Raw genomic sequence first — 15,646 nt, 5'->3', positions numbered from 1 at the left:
GCCCTGATGTTTTCAGAATGTTCATAAAACATTGAAATTATGTTTTTTTCATATTATTTCCCATTGAATAGTTACTGACATAAAAATAAAGACATTCATTTAGTGAGACTGTGTCATATTGTCAAAGTTCAACCTGTGCCCTGACTCAAACATCTGCACCCAACCGGATGGATAACATGTCGACGAGCAAAATGATGCAATGCAAAAGTAGATTATTTCAAAAAGAATCCTAATGATAAACTAATATTTGTAGTTCTATTGCAATTTTTCCAGTGATATTTCAGTGAGGGTCTCATGGAGGATTCATAGATGAATCAAAAGCATCGTAATTGATCTGTAAGTGTTGAGCTGTGTGTTTAATTTGCTGCAGGTCATGGAGTGTTTCATCTCAATATAATCCAGCTGTGTTACACGGGTTACCTCGTACCTTATAGTCACTTGTGATATTTCCCACGGTTCATTGGTTAACTGTTTATTTTTGGGGGAAAAAGACAAAGTTCTTCAACAAAACTTTTCCTGCTAGATAAGACCTCTAAAACCAGACTACGGGGCTTCCCATGCAAGTCACTTGCACTATTGGACTATTGAGAGAGAACAGTGGACTCCTTCATTGCCATTTAAAAATAGAAACGTTGGATGATTGGGTATGGCAACCGTGATATATTATAAAAAGTTAAAAATGTGATCATTTTAAATGATGAAATTTGCTGTTTTTGAGGGGAAAGAGCAAATACCTCTCTTTCGCTTACCTTGAGGCGTTCTTTGACTTTGATGGCAATCATGGCGTTAACGAAATTTGTAACGCAGTGTTGGAGGTTTGAAAAATGTGATTTTATCAGGAATATCCACGTGTCAAACCGGGAAAAGGCGCAGGGAGGATATAAAAGTGAGTCGGCTAAAGGATTCACACTAATCCTTTTTTCAAATCTCTAATTCTCACCAAAAGAAATTCGAATTTCAATTTTGAATTTTGAAAAATGGATGTCCATTAACAAAGATTTTGAAAGCTAAATATGGCTACAACAAGGGGCGCGAGCAAGGAGCAACAAAAGCTCCTGAGTTCACTCTTTCACGCCTATGATGTGGATCATTCGGGTCGGATTGAAAAAAACGAGTTTTCCACCATCTGTCAGGAGCTTCATGTCCCGTCACAAGAAGCAGTCGGCATCTTCAACCGCCTGGACGCGGACAGCGACGGCTCGGTGACTCTGGAGGAGTTCATCGCTGGCTTCAAAGATCGGAAGCCGCCCAAAGGAGATGCCACCGGACCAGAGGAAGAGAATGGATCAGCGGGGGAGGAGCTTGTCATATCCAGGTGAGATATCAAAGGTAGAAAAAAGAACAGTCCTGAGAGGCTGTATTTTGTTCATTTGTGTCATTTAAAGGTATAACGCAGTGTTGTTTGTAAAAGACAGCATTCCAAATTCGCTATTCCCTATAGTTTAACGAGTGATAGAGTGGGGGGGACTGTTGTTCGTGAACAAAGCCGTGAATCAGAAGAATATAAAAGTGATTGTTCACAGCGGTTACGTTGAAAAAGCCCGTACACAGATCTACACCTCCTCAGGGCCCAACGGGACCCGACGCTCACTTTTGACCTGTAAGGTTAATCCGGCCCGGATGATTATCTTAACATGGTTGGTGATGTCATATGTTCGTTAGGTAACGGTAGTCAGGAGATGGAATGCTTTCATGTTGTACATTTGTGTTTGTTTTTGTTTGTTTGTCTTACTTTTGACCTCTGTGTGATGTATTGACATTTCAGACAAGTTAAGTCATTCCATTAAAAAGAAACTAGTGTAATTATATTTATTTAAATAATTCTTATCAGCAGATGAAATAGAACATATAAAGCGGCAATGTTTATACAATGTATCATGTATCTTATCCTACAAATTGAATAATCCTTCATTATTCTTTATCCATAATTTCTTTAAACATTACAGGCCATTAGTCTTTCTCCACAATGAACGCACTTTCGTTTGAGAGAGGAGTGAACATACACACGCACACACACACACGCGCACACACACACACGCACGCGTCCTCTCTGTGCACACAGGTGGTGACAGCCGGCGCGTTTACCTGAGTCAGACACGACGGCGTTTCCGTCCGTCCAGCTGACGACCAGCCGACGCAAACAGACATGAGATCTGGTGAAGACGCAACAGCCGCCAAAGCGATTAAAACCGATTAAAAACGGAACCCTTCGATCGGGCAAAGTGCCAACGCGTAACAGCTGTCGCGATGTTTGGATAAGAGCGCAGAAGACGCCCGCAGCTATCGGAATAAAACGTTGACGGTTCTGTGGGGTGTTTTTCTTTCTTATTCCCAGCCGGCCGCGTCCCTCCATCGGGGGAATGAGCGCGCAGGAGCAGCAGCGGCTGCGCGCCCTCTTCGACGCCTACGACGCGGACAAGTCGGGGCGGATCGAGAGGGACGAGTTCCTCACCCTCTGCGCGGAGCTGCAGGTGTCCAAGAAAGAGGCCGACCGAATATTTAACCGACTGGACGTCGACAGCGACGGGACCGTGACCCTGCCGGAGTTCCTCAGCGGCTTCCAGGGCCGCTACGGAGAGGACATGGAGCCGGATGGAGGAGGAGAGGTGTCCGCCGCCTGGGAGAACTTCGAGATGAGACTAGGGGAGCAGGCCAAGTTCATCCCCAGGTGAGAGCGCGCACCTGTCCGGTGGGCAGTCGGGGAGGCGGTACAGTGGAGATGCCTTTTGAACATATGGAAATGTTTTAAATGATATGAACATCACGATGGTCACAGGGAAATTTACAAATGATGTACTGAATCGAAATGGATGATATTAAAACCGGTTAAACCAGTTTAGTTTAGTCCTGCAGCCTTGCTCTTTGAATAACAGTAACTGTGTTTTATGTTCATCTTAAGTGTTGCTTTTCCTGAAGGCATCTCATGATCATCGTCTTCTCATATCTATTTCTATTAGCATGAGATCCGTTATACAGCTTCTAAAAAGATGTAGATGTAAAGTGAAAACTACAGATGAAGGTTAAAAATATTTGATAGGATTATTCAATAGAAAAACAATAACAATTTTGATAATGATTTAATTACCTGATAGCTCCTTAACTCAGATGATTTCTAAGAAATGTCCGGGAAACTATGATGGACATTGTTTATGATTCTTTACATTTTTGTGTATCGATAAAGTGAGATGAAAAAAATGATGAAACCGTACTCCAACTCACAACAACTAAAGCTCACTGAATGCTGCGTTATCACTACGATTGGCCCAACGTCAAACTCAGGAGTCAATGTAACGGATATTTGTTCAGATGCTCTGAAGCATTGATGTGTTGCAGAATGACTGTCATCATCGTCTATCCATCAGTCATTACCTGCTTTATGATTCCAAGGTCTAGAGCAACAAATGCTTCTTTTTCTTTACAGTGAGAATAAGGAAAACAAAGTTTATTGTGAGACACTATTTCAAATATGTGACCCTCAATCGTTCACCTTTGTACAACTTATGGCTTCCTATTCCCTTACAAGCCCTGCAATTGTCTTAGCGTGTATTTATTTTTCTGCCAGGATTTTTTCTGTTAACCATTTTAAGTTTCTAGCTCCGCATGTCATCACTTTGCGTTTTATGTTAACTCAGTCATACAGTTTGGTGTCTATATTGATGAATTAAGGTAATTTCTAATTAATCCAATCCAACATCTATTTCATCTATGATGCAATTAAAGTCCTTCAGGCCTTGCATTGGACTCGTCCTCGTGCTGCTCTGCTGCTGTCACATCTGGACATCGATTGTCACAGTGGCGTTTCTGATAAACACAGTCTTGTGTCTTCAAAAAGTTCGGTTAAAGAAGTCAGCTGAGTAATGGCAATTTGGAAAACAGCTCACTTCGTAGAAGTCTCGGTTTTTCAGGAATGAAAGAAGATTTTGTGTGATCGTAGATGGATTGGAAAGAGGAAAAAATCGATTACATTTCTATTGACAATTGCCTTGCTGACTGATGCAAATGTAAGGAGTGTTTTATGTTTTTATTCTCAGCTGATTGAGGCTGGAATTTTTATTCAGCTCCACTACAAATCCAATGCCAACGGCATTATGTCAAAGGCAACAAGGTCTGAACTATATAAATATATTTCTGTGTTCTGGTGTAATAGTCACCTTCCAAAACAAAGGAGAACATGTGTTTTTTTTTTCATTCAAGAGAGATTTTTGAAGTAAATTCAAATAGGAAACATTTAAAAGTTTTTACAAAGGGACAGAAACAAAAAGTATTTATTCGAGTCATTTGATGTCCCATTTCTTTGAATGATTAAGGCGTCTGGGGTGAATAAACCAAACAAAACACTTGCATCATTTGTGCATGACATTATGATTAAGTTTCTCTCGGGAGGAGAGCTGTTTTCTCAGACTTCACAACGATTCTGATCAAATGATCAAATGACCTACAACCTAACAACAGTTTCTCTGTTCAATGTTCCATGATTTTTATGTGTGTGTCTGTTATGATCAGTTTGGGTTTGACACTGTTGGATGTTGCAGCGCACTCTGCGTCCCAGTCTCTGCCTGTCAGTCAGTATAGATTTCAGTACGGATTGCATAAGCACACATATGGGTTAAGTGTGTGATTAGGTTTTGCCTGGATGCATCCTCATGGTCTCTCTATGTGTGGGGGGCACTCTGATGCATGCTGTAATGCTATTATGTTATGTTTCCCTGTCAAAATTGAGTGTGTTAAACCATAATCAGAAATATAGGAAGATACTCTGTTTGTCTATTTTTTGATGTGCAACCTGTGTATTGAACAATGATGAAAAGGTTGCAGACTCAACTTTAAAGTTCGATCTTGTTTGCGCCTTCAAATAAACTCAATCTACCAAACAAAGGTTGTTATTTTTAGAAAAGGTTTTACGGTATCATTTTAAGAAATAGCTTTGTGAGGCGGAGACCAGGGGCCACAGTGTCATTATTTGCTGGACTATATATTGACACATACACTCCATAGAATGATGAATAAATTATTCTTGTATAAGATAGATCATATCAAATTACCGTGTCACAGGTACAAAAGAACAACGCTGACTTTCCATCCTGAATGTCTTCCAGGAATGAACAAGCAGCTATGTTGTACCAGAACATCAGTCTGACTGAGCCCAGACTGATCCATCAGTTCGAGAAAGTCATCCTGAACTTCACCAAAGAGATCAAACAGCAGAACTCAGAGATGGAGAACCTAGCCCTCGCCATCAAAAGGTGGGAAACATACACATACAAACACTCACTTGCATCCTGCGAATGAAGATGTGCACGTGTCATGGATGTGAAACAGAAATGTGGAGCTTCTGGTTTCATTCTCTTTATCAGTATCAGTGTGAGTTTCAAACATGGCTATTTTTTATGCGTTGATGAAAAGAAAGTCCTTGGTGTCAAGCATGAATTTAACAGCAGGAAAGGATGTGGTTACCAGGTTAAATTGATCGTAACATTTAATGGTTTAAGCTGTGTTTCACATAAATCAGTGATCTGATCCTCATGAAATTGTATCGCCTTGTTAAGGGCTACCAGCAGATGACGTATTAATCAGAGCAAGGTGATTTGTATTGTACTTGTGGGATGAGTTTGCAGTGGGTATTGCATGGGTGTTATGCTGTCATTGTTGTCGCAGAGCGCAGGACCAGGCATCCATGCAGCTCAGTGAAATGGAAGAGGAGATGGACCAGCGCATTCACGCCGCGGAGAGAAAAATACGAGAGCAGGTGGGACGAAACTCCGACATAAGTCCCCCCTGAAATCCCCGAACATCCCTCTCTGAGCAAACTTTAATATTCCTGGCTCACGTGTTTGTTTCTCTGGAGTTTGTGTAGACAAAAGTGATAAGCAGGTTGCATTTGTTCAGCTCTTCCCTCATGTCAAACAAATGTGAGCGGCTGTATATCAGATTACTCATCCAAACGCAGACACGCCTGCTGGTCAGCTGGATTCCCCAACAATGCGGATCCCTGATATGAAGCGGAGGAAAATGGAGTTGCTGGATTACGCTCCAGCCTGCGGCGTTTATTTTGACATGGCCGGGTGTATTTGTGATGAAGGGTTTCGTGATGTATACTTGGGGATTCACGTCGGCTAACATGCCAGCGCTCCTGATTACCTGCAAAGTCAGCTATTGCTTGAATGACAGTGATCACACTTTGTATGCTTCCGACAACTTTCAATACTGGAATAAGAGACAAAACAACTCTTGTTTTGTCGTTGTTCTCAATCGTATTGAAAGTTTTGTGACAGTGTGTAAAATGACAATTTCATCACAATATTTAGCCTTCCATGATATGAGATGCAAAGAAAAACTCCCCGGCTCTAAGACTGTGTGATTTATTTAACTTGTATTAATTGAATAGTTAATCTTATCTTTGGCCCTGAATTTCCTCTGAAGCTTGTGTGGGAACATAAATGCTGCTTTATCGCCGTGTGTGTATAAACTTATGTAAGTGTACTAAGTGCACTAACTGCTGTTTGTTTTGTGTTTCTTTGCATACAGTCGTGTTCTCGTTCCTGGGAGAGAATTCTTCATTTTTAGAATCTGTAGATAGACAGTCACTGATATCAATTTCCCAGCACCTGCCCTGAAACAGTCACACATTAACGTGTCACGGAATGACCTTTTCTTCTATTGGTTTGTGTCTTTGAAGGAGAAAAGGCAAGCAGACGCCGCGCTGAGTGAGTTACGGAGGAGTTATGAGACAGAAGTGTGTGAGCTGCAGTGTAAGATCCAGAGGATGCAGATGGTAAATGTTTCACCTCATTGACTGCAATTCATTTTCACACACAACACACCTTCAAGACTACAGGTCAATATCGACCAGCAGTCACAGTCCTCTAACCATTACTTGTCTTATATTGCATGATATATTGCAAGATAGTAAGAAATGAATGATGTTAAAACGTCTTTTATAAGGGCACAAGAATAAATTGTCAGATGTCTGCAAGGCTTTAAACTGCTAACGTCAGATGAAGGGGCTCAGGCGTCCTAAAGGCAACATAAATGTAACATTTAAAGTTAATTGTACTGCGCATATTATGAAAAAACAGATCTTTGTAGCGTGAAATAGAGTCCTGTATGAAAAGAACGTACTGCATTCACATTAAATGACTTATTCTACACTTTCACTTATGAAACACAAACACATCAGCTGAATTCAGATCAAATAAACTCAATCTAAAATTTGTGAATTCTCTTTTTCAGATAGAAGAGAAGTACAAGAACATCACTGGGAAAGACGAGGGTCCGGCGCTGAAGAAGAGGATCAATGAGCTGACACTGGTGAGACCGAATGTTCCTCCACTCACTCCTTCTTCTTCTCTCCCGACTGCTTCTCCCACACGACCCACTGCGACTCTTCCCTCCCGCAGGAGAACCAGCGGTTAAAACAGGATCTGTTGAAGTCTCAGACCAAAGTGGCCTGTCTGCGCAGTGAGATGGACTCTCTGAAGACGGAGCTGACCGATCAAAACATCAGCTCTGAACGGTGATCTTTGATCTCCTCTAATCGGGGTTTTCTGCTCTTATGTAAACTGTGTGTGTGCGTGTGGATAAGTTATCTCCACTCGCGTTGAGTTTAGCTTCCTTTCTTTCAGTCTTTTCCATTTTGTTTTGAGGTTAAATGTGAAGTACAGGCTTTGGCTTCTCTGTATATGATGAACACACATTGGGCAATTATTTTTGGAATTTCTCACAATGGGAATGAAAGTTATTGTATCATAAGACTACCCGCTTTATGCACGAATACTCACTCTTTACTTAAACTAAACCAGTGTAGAATCCGAACGTCTAAACCTACAATTAATGGGCTGGAGAACCGTTTTTTTATCTCCATTTTCTCAAATGTCTTAAAGACTTTTGTGAACTTCAGAGTAACAGAAACTCTTCTCTCTCCCGTGTAGAAAGCCTCACTGTTTAGACATTTTTCTGCAGAGCAAAAGGAAATGACAGAGAGAAAGAGGTCATCTGACGCTGCATTTGTTCCCGGGGGGTGTTTTCATTTTGTCACAGCTGAAACAGGATATCCTAGAGTGACTGCACACACACACACACACACACACAATGACTTCTTCATAAGCGTTACTAAGCGACAGAAGCAACAGGGCCACTAGCAGGACGGCCCTCCTCCTTCTCTGGTGTCTCCTTTTGAATCACAACTTAAACAAATCAATTGACATGATGTAAAACAATTCTCTGGTTTTACTGACAAGTAGGATAAAGCCTGCATACACACAGCATGGAGCATGGCAATATCTTTCCTCCTAGCCTTTGTCCGTGTTTTAAAGTCAGTGAATTGGTGTAGTCCATGTTGTGTGCATGACATGTGGGTCACTAAAGGAGAGCTTGGTATGACTGATTGGTCTTTTATTTGTTGGTGTTTTTGCTGCAGAGACGAGGAGCTCATGAAACACTTCTCTGATGAGCGAGACATCCTTGAGAGACAGATCGAGATCCTGCAGTAAGTCACACAGCATCACGATGTATCAAACTGACTAATGTGTGAGGGTTTGTCCAGTAGAAACGGAAAAGAATGTAGCTGTACGCAGATTCAAGACAGCAAAAGAAATATGTTGCAGGATTGATATACCGATGATCTCTCCTTCTAGGGCAGCCAACAGGAAGCTGAATGACAGCAACGATGGGCTGAGGGCGGCCATGGAGAGGACCAACAGGGTAAAGCTGCACTGGTACTTGAAGAATAATCAAGACTAAAAACTGATTTGGTTCCCAAATTGAAAGTGGTTGAAGGTATTTCATCCATCGGGTCCGTAGACTAAACTTATTATTCTGATGGTTATTTATGTACATAGTAACTTTCCTTTTGGGTAATTTCTCTGTTTTTCTTTTTTAAAATCTCTGTTTATTTATTAAGAGATTAATGTTTATTTACTGTGTAATAGGCCTCTTCATCAAACATGTATATTTCACTTCAGCTCTCTGTACTGATTGAAAATGTGATAATGCATTTTTAGATATTTTACACAAGAAAGAGAGAACAGTCAAATTGAGAGTTGGTTCGAACTATGACAGTGTGACTATTTTTAATTTCCAGGCAACCGCGAAACGATGCAAACCTAATTTTCTAATAGATTTCCTGTATTTGCCGTATTACAGTCCAGTAACGACGGATCACCAGCAGACATTAGGGAACGAAGCAGAAGTAAAAGCATCTGCCACACGTCACCTTATGCACTAACTGATCGGTAAGTCACGCTAAAACACAGCTAATTGTTAAGAACTGTTCAGGAGTCTCTAGTAACTTTAATTGTTTAACTGTCACCGTACCTCCAGCAACTTGGATGAGTGCCTCCTCTTTAAGTACGTAAATGCTAAATCAGTTATTATTTTCTTAACAGGTTAATTAATCATTTGAGAAACTGTCAGTGTCGTCGAGACCTTACAGTTTATCAGTTGCATGGAGGCGTACTGTGAGTTGGGGCAGTGTTTGAGTGGTTATGTTATCTTTTCCCATGATAGCCAGCACTTTTTAGGATTTGTGCTCCCACCATTAAGCCAAGGCGGTCACAGGTGGCTGATCACTTTATGCTGACAGAATGTTGTTGCATTGATAACTGTGGACTAATGGGTTCCATTCTGCTTTCCCCCATTATGCTGAGGCAGATATCTCAATACTTACACAGAGGAATATGAAAACCGTCCGATCGGCTGGGTGCCACTAGACATTGGCCTGCTTGTGTTTTGTGTCACAGATTATTTCCTGAACCTCTTCCTCAGGTTTTGCCAGCGCATGGAAGACTTCCCCATCTACAGCCGTCGACCCAGCTGCGACACGCTGGCCTTGGCCATGTGTGACCCGGGCATGAGGCACAGGCACAGCAGCGAGTGCGAGGAGGACAGCCTGCCCGAGATCCAAACGGACAGCGGCCTGTCGACGCTCAGGCGTTCCCACGGAGGCTACGATTCGGAGCAGGAGGTCAAAAGTCAAGAAGAAGAAGAAGAGGAAGAGAAGGAGGGAGAGAGTGAGGGGAAGATAGGGGAGCCCGACAACAGCGACAGCCTAACAGGAGAAAACTCTGACACTGAGGTAAGAGTGGACATTTGGTCAGGAACAACTCTGTGAGGCTGCAGCGCGATGTCATCGGAGCAGGAACGATGTGCAGTTCAATACGTCATCCTTAAACGTCTGGTTTTGTCCACAGCTAGAAAATGTTAGTATAAAAAGGAGCACATAATAGACAAAATTATGTCTGCACAAAATGTCATGCTCACCTTGTTATTTCAGCAATAACAAGGTGGTTGAACCAGAGACGAGTAATGTCGTAGCAAGAAATTGAAGACTATTTAATATAGAGGAATAAAGTTGACGAAAAGCGTTAATGAGACAATTTGAAAAAGAAATGTGCATTCTTTCAAAAAAATAAACTCATGTTTCCAGCTTCTGTGCAAGTTGTAATGTTCTAAAGCGCATTGTGTGTGTGAGTACATTGTTGTATTCATGGATTCTACTGTGTGCCTACATCGCAGCCGGCAGACAATCAAGACAGTGAGTCGGCATTCGGGTCAGAAAGCAGCTCCGTTTTGGACTGGAAACCATCTGAATCCATTAGTGTGCCCAAAATTCCAGCCCCAACCACACGGAAAGCCCTGAGTGCCATCAGTGTCCAGGTGAGAGGGAGACAGTCGTGAGAGACTGGGGAGTTTGTCCCACAGCGACAACAAGCTGAGGCCGATGGAAGAAAACCTCATTGTCGAAAATGTATTTGGCAGCTGCAGACCAGAATCCTAATTTGGCACCGATTTTCATGGTCCTGACAATGTGTATTATATTGTGTGTATGTCTAGAGCTACTATCATGTCGAAATGCCGTTTTTACAGTTTAGCTCTATCACTTCAAAACACTTGTGTATTGTGTACCATGCAATTTCTAATTGTTTCTAATGGGGCTTAAGATGTTTAGGGATGTTTTAACACTTCCTGACCTGAAATGGGTCATAGATTCCTCTTCTCTACCGGAGCAGAACTGATTATGGACAGAGATAGAAAAGCAACCGTTGCAAAATAGAAGACAAACTATATTTATCATGAGGTAAATGGGCAGAATATAAATGTCTCGCTCCGCCTCTCTGTCTGCTCTCCAGAAGGTGGACAACATGGACCTTGGCTACATGACATCAGAGAAGGCCTACAGGATTGTATTGGCTGGAGATGCCGCTGTTGGAAAATCCAGTTTCCTTCTTCGCCTCTGCAAGAACGAATTCAAATTAAATTCCAGCGCTACACTGGGTGAGTTGTTTGCCGTATGGTTTGTTAGATTACCAAAATGAATTGTCTTGTTCCTTTACCTTTATCTCCCCAGAATTGCCCACTGATTTATAATTATTTTCTGCATATTTTCATATTTTCATCCACCCAGCAAGGCTCCTCTCTCTTCCTACCAGCTCAGGGTGTCATGTTGCTTGTGTCTCTTGTTTGTTCAGGAGTGGATTTCCAGATGAAGACTCTAGTTGTGGACGGAGATCCTGTTTTACTACAAATATGGGACACAGCAGGACAAGAGAGGTGTGTGCTGGTGTGAACACAATATTATTATTTGATCTAGCTCGCTTTTCATTTACAGATGTATTTTGAAGACTTTATTATAACCTGCAGTGCTTCTGAGAAGTTATAGCAATGCACACATACAACACTGCACATGGACATACAATACTTCTAATAATAACAACTATAACAATAGTCATTCTTTTTTTGTGCATAATGAGCTACTTTCTCCCCTCATCCAGGTTTCGCAGCATTGCAAAGTCGTATTTCCGCCGGGCGGATGGTGTGTTGCTGCTGTACGACGTCACCTGTCAGAAGAGCTTTCTTAACGTCCGGGAGTGGGTGGACATGATAGAGGTAATGCAACATGACCGACATTGTTTTTACTGAGCAAAGTTACAGACCTGTAAAGGAGAAATTCATCCGCTGTTGTTATTACATGTTGTATCAGCATAGTGCGTCACATGCTCTATTTGAATATCCATCTAAGTGATCTTGCTTTTTCTCTCTTTTTACATGCAGCAGATATGTAAGTGTTGGAAGTGCATTGTTTGGATTGTGCGCCTCTGTTAGTTGTTGTTGTTGTTGTGATTTGTTGTTTTCTGATATAATGCACTGTGTGCTGTCTGTGGTGCTTATTGTCAAACCAGTTGTTTCAGTGTTTTCATACTGCACAATACAGCAGTTTACTATATTTAGGTACTCTGCAGTATTTTGTTTTCCTTTCATTTGTTTTTTTCCTCTTCTTGGCATAGCAGGATGTTTCCCAGGAGGATATTCCCATCATGCTTGTGGGTAATAAGTGTGATCTTAGACCAGATAAAACAAACTGTGTTCCTACCAGCTATGGAGAAAAACTGGCTATGGTAATGACAAGTTTACACCTTACATTATTTTACTGTACTTGTACTATATTTTAGGGATGTAATGGCTAAAAACATTTGGTACACTGCCTACATATTCAAGAGCTTCTTAGTTTAATCCAAATTTCAAAGTCAAATCAAAGTCTCTCTATTTTGTTGTTTGGTGGAGGGTTATGACTGGAAATCAACAAAATATGGAATGAAAACGGAACAATTGCCCTTATTCACCCCACAGACATACAACACACTGTTCTGTGAAACTAGCGCCAAAGATGGCTCCAACGTCCTGGAGGCTGTGCTGCACCTGGCCAGGTGAGAAACCACTAATTCACTCACCTTTTGTTCTTGTTGTACTTTTGAGTCTTCACCTTGCAGGAAACATTTTAGTAAGTTGTTCTGTTTAAAGAAAAAAGGTGCAACTAATAAATAAGTGTCCTCGGATGTGCTCTTGTGTTGTATTTGAGGAAATTGGAATGTCTTAGTGGGGCATTAGAATAAGGAATTAAGTTTAAGGCCAACCTTAAAAACAGCAAATGTTCTTTTTGCTGAGCTCCTAATTGTGATATTTGCTGCCCTCTAGTGTGTAAAAATAATACCAACATGAATGATGCAAAGGAAAATTAAGATGCGTTTACATTCACAATGTATCCTCAAGGTAAATATTTGTTCCACCTCTTTTCCTTTCTACCTCTTAGGCAGGTGACCAAAAAGGCTGCATTTGATGACAAAGGTTACGATCAGTCGCTGCCTAACCTGGATGCTCCCAGGAAGAAACCAAACTTCTCTTGCTGCACCTGATCAGGTTCATCAGAACTGCACCTCGTCACAGGTGATTCATGGACTACAAATGCAGAAAGACTGCAGAAATGAGACGTGATCTCTGCAAAAGTAAAGTGGAGCAAATAACAAAACAAAGAGGATCAAATCATCGTCGTGCATAACCCAAATAATTCAGTAAAAATACAAAAACACAAATGTGCAAACAATCACAGGATCCCATCAGAATACTCACAACTTGTCACGTCAGTTCAGATTTTTATTCATACATGTTATATTGAGCCGTATTTAAGCCACAACTTGGAGTTGAACTGTGAGCTCATTCATGAATGTTTAAGTCAGTGCAAACCGCGTGGAAGTTATGTTCATTTTCTATTGCGCTGTTACACATATTTGCAGAAGTTCCTTCCTCGTAGGATTTGTTGGTTTTTCTGGCAATTGCGAAGACACCGCAAGTTCAAAAGAGAAAGATTGGGTGTGAAATGCGTGTGACGGATTTAGTAAGTAAAGCCAGGTGAGCATATTTATGAAGTGGCTTAAGTATGTAAGACAAATACCTGCAGGAGATGATTACAGCTCATTATAATTTGAAGTGAATAAGGCAAAGAGACTAGATTATTATTTGGTCATGCTATTAACGGTGGCACTTTTCTAATTTGCTCTGTTATGACCAGTGTTTGCGTTAGGAGTTTGCGTCATCAAGAATGTCAATCTATATTACATGGCGACACTAAGAATTGGGGGAAAACTTAAAACAAAATCTTCAATTTTGTTTATATACAATGAACCCTGTTGCAGTGTTTATTGTATGGTCACAATCCACTGTCTTTGTTATATTACTCCACAGTGTTACATTTATTTTCCTCTGACTTCCCACTGGGGGTGTCTGTTATATAAGTTGTATGATATATGATAATGATGATACATTTTCATGAATGTGTTGTATAACAATCTTTAATTATATTTTCTGGAAAATGATGATTCCGCTGAAGGGCTGAAGGGCTGAAGGGCTGAAGGGCTGTGTATAAAAGAATCAACATGCTTCAAATCAAATGCTCAAACAGCACCTGAAACTAATCACCACTAAACTTAATTTAGTTCGCAATTGTGTACCCGTGTTTTTATAACTTAATTTATTCAACTTCTAAACAAATGGTAGATAATACGTGTCATGTCGAGCTTCACTTCAAATGTTACATGAAACAGAAGAAAGGAAAAGAGATAAGAGAAAAGAACCATCAGATACAGTCACATGATTACATAGCAAATATAGAAACCATGTATATGTAATGTAATATACATAAACGTCAAATTACATACATTACACAGCACTTTTTTCAGTTTTCACTTAATTGCTTCTGGCTCTCGTGGTTTACGTACAATTGTGGGCCCACACATTTCATTTGGATTTATCACAGAAATTTGATTTTTATTTACAGATCTAATCAGGAAATGTGATACAAACATTACTCACAGTCCATGAGGGAGGATAGTTTGACATAAAACTAAGTGGAAAAAATGCCTCTGCTTCAAAGCAACCTACAAACCTCAGCATTGAATTAAAGCAATGCAATCAAACAATATAAAGTATTTCTTTACTTTTCTTATAATCATCAAAATGTATTTAAGTAAAATCGTGTTGTGGGGTGATTATAGACATTAACACATGCAGCCTTAAGGGGGCAGAGTGAATCGTCCTTTAACCATCCGGTTGTCTGCGTGTCCAAGTGTCCTGAGTGAGAAACTGCAAGTTCCCCCCGGGTTCTTTACAGCAGCTTACTGCTCCTAAATGCTTTGGAATGGTCAAATGCAGACTTTTCATTTCATGTAGGTTATGTGTATGACAATTCAAATAAAGTTTAAGTTGGTGTTTACGCTTCTTTAGAGTTTAATTCTAACCTATTCAATAAAAAAAAATGTCCATTTTGTCATCTGCCACATCTGCTATGTGTGCCCACATAACAATTGCTAAATAGCCACAAAGAAACCGCATGACCGTAGACGCTATCAGAGGTTATTTGTGCTGTAATGACCTCAAACTTGGCCCAAGCTGCGCTGCAGTTCCCCCCCTCTCCCCTCAACACCAGATGTTGTTGAACTGGAAGTGAAGTAGGTTATCTCTATATGTCATTCCATAAATCATACCAGATGTCTCCGATGTCACACACAGGTTTGTGAAGAGCTGAAGCTGGGCTCTAAGTGGGTTTCTCCGGCCTTTAACCATCTTGTTCTTTTTTTGTTTTTGGAACCTGAATTGACCACATTTGGACAAGAGGGTGGACGTCTGTCTCTCATACAAGAGCAATCTGCACCCCCACCATAAAGGCATGGTTGCAAAAGCCCGTCCTGTTAGCCATACTCCCTGAGCGTCTGCAAGTGTCTCTGAGCGCGGCTGTTTGAATAAATGCAACATATGTTGGGGATTTTGCCCTGTGTGTGCGTGTGCGTGTGTGAGAGTGCTTGGAGCTGGCACGGGTCCC

The 15,646-nt window shown here is 41.0% G+C and overlaps 1 protein-coding gene across 5 annotated transcripts; it reads left to right on the top strand.

Moving 5' to 3' along the window:
* The first annotated feature begins 2,011 nt into the window (after positions 1-2,011).
* Positions 2,012-15,045, top strand: rasef (RAS and EF-hand domain containing). 5 transcript variants are annotated; one of them, XM_040195537.2, is made up of 17 exons: positions 2,012-2,668; positions 5,097-5,243; positions 5,656-5,746; positions 6,677-6,772; positions 7,231-7,308; positions 7,398-7,513; positions 8,417-8,485; positions 8,634-8,700; positions 9,142-9,230; positions 9,763-10,072; positions 10,513-10,653; positions 11,127-11,271; positions 11,466-11,547; positions 11,769-11,883; positions 12,285-12,392; positions 12,625-12,701; positions 13,085-15,045. In XM_040195537.2, exons 1-17 carry the CDS (start codon positions 2,361-2,363, stop codon positions 13,185-13,187), a joined length of 2,142 nt encoding a protein of 713 aa, XP_040051471.1. In that variant the 5' UTR covers positions 2,012-2,360; the 3' UTR covers positions 13,188-15,045. The 5 variants fall into 5 exon arrangements, with proteins under 5 accessions (XP_040051471.1, XP_040051470.1, XP_077943520.1 ...); XM_040195536.2 differs by having other exon boundaries at positions 2,042-2,668; positions 12,282-12,392; XM_078087394.1 differs by lacking the exon at positions 13,085-15,045 and having other exon boundaries at positions 2,042-2,668; positions 12,625-12,705.
* The last annotated feature ends 601 nt before the right edge of the window (positions 15,046-15,646 follow it).

Source organism: Gasterosteus aculeatus, chromosome 13 (genome assembly GCF_964276395.1).
Source record: "Gasterosteus aculeatus chromosome 13, fGasAcu3.hap1.1, whole genome shotgun sequence".
Classification (NCBI taxonomy): Eukaryota; Metazoa; Chordata; class Actinopteri; order Perciformes; family Gasterosteidae; genus Gasterosteus; species Gasterosteus aculeatus.
Note: the sequence above shows the minus strand (reverse complement) of the source record. Positions and strands in the feature narration are given on the sequence as shown.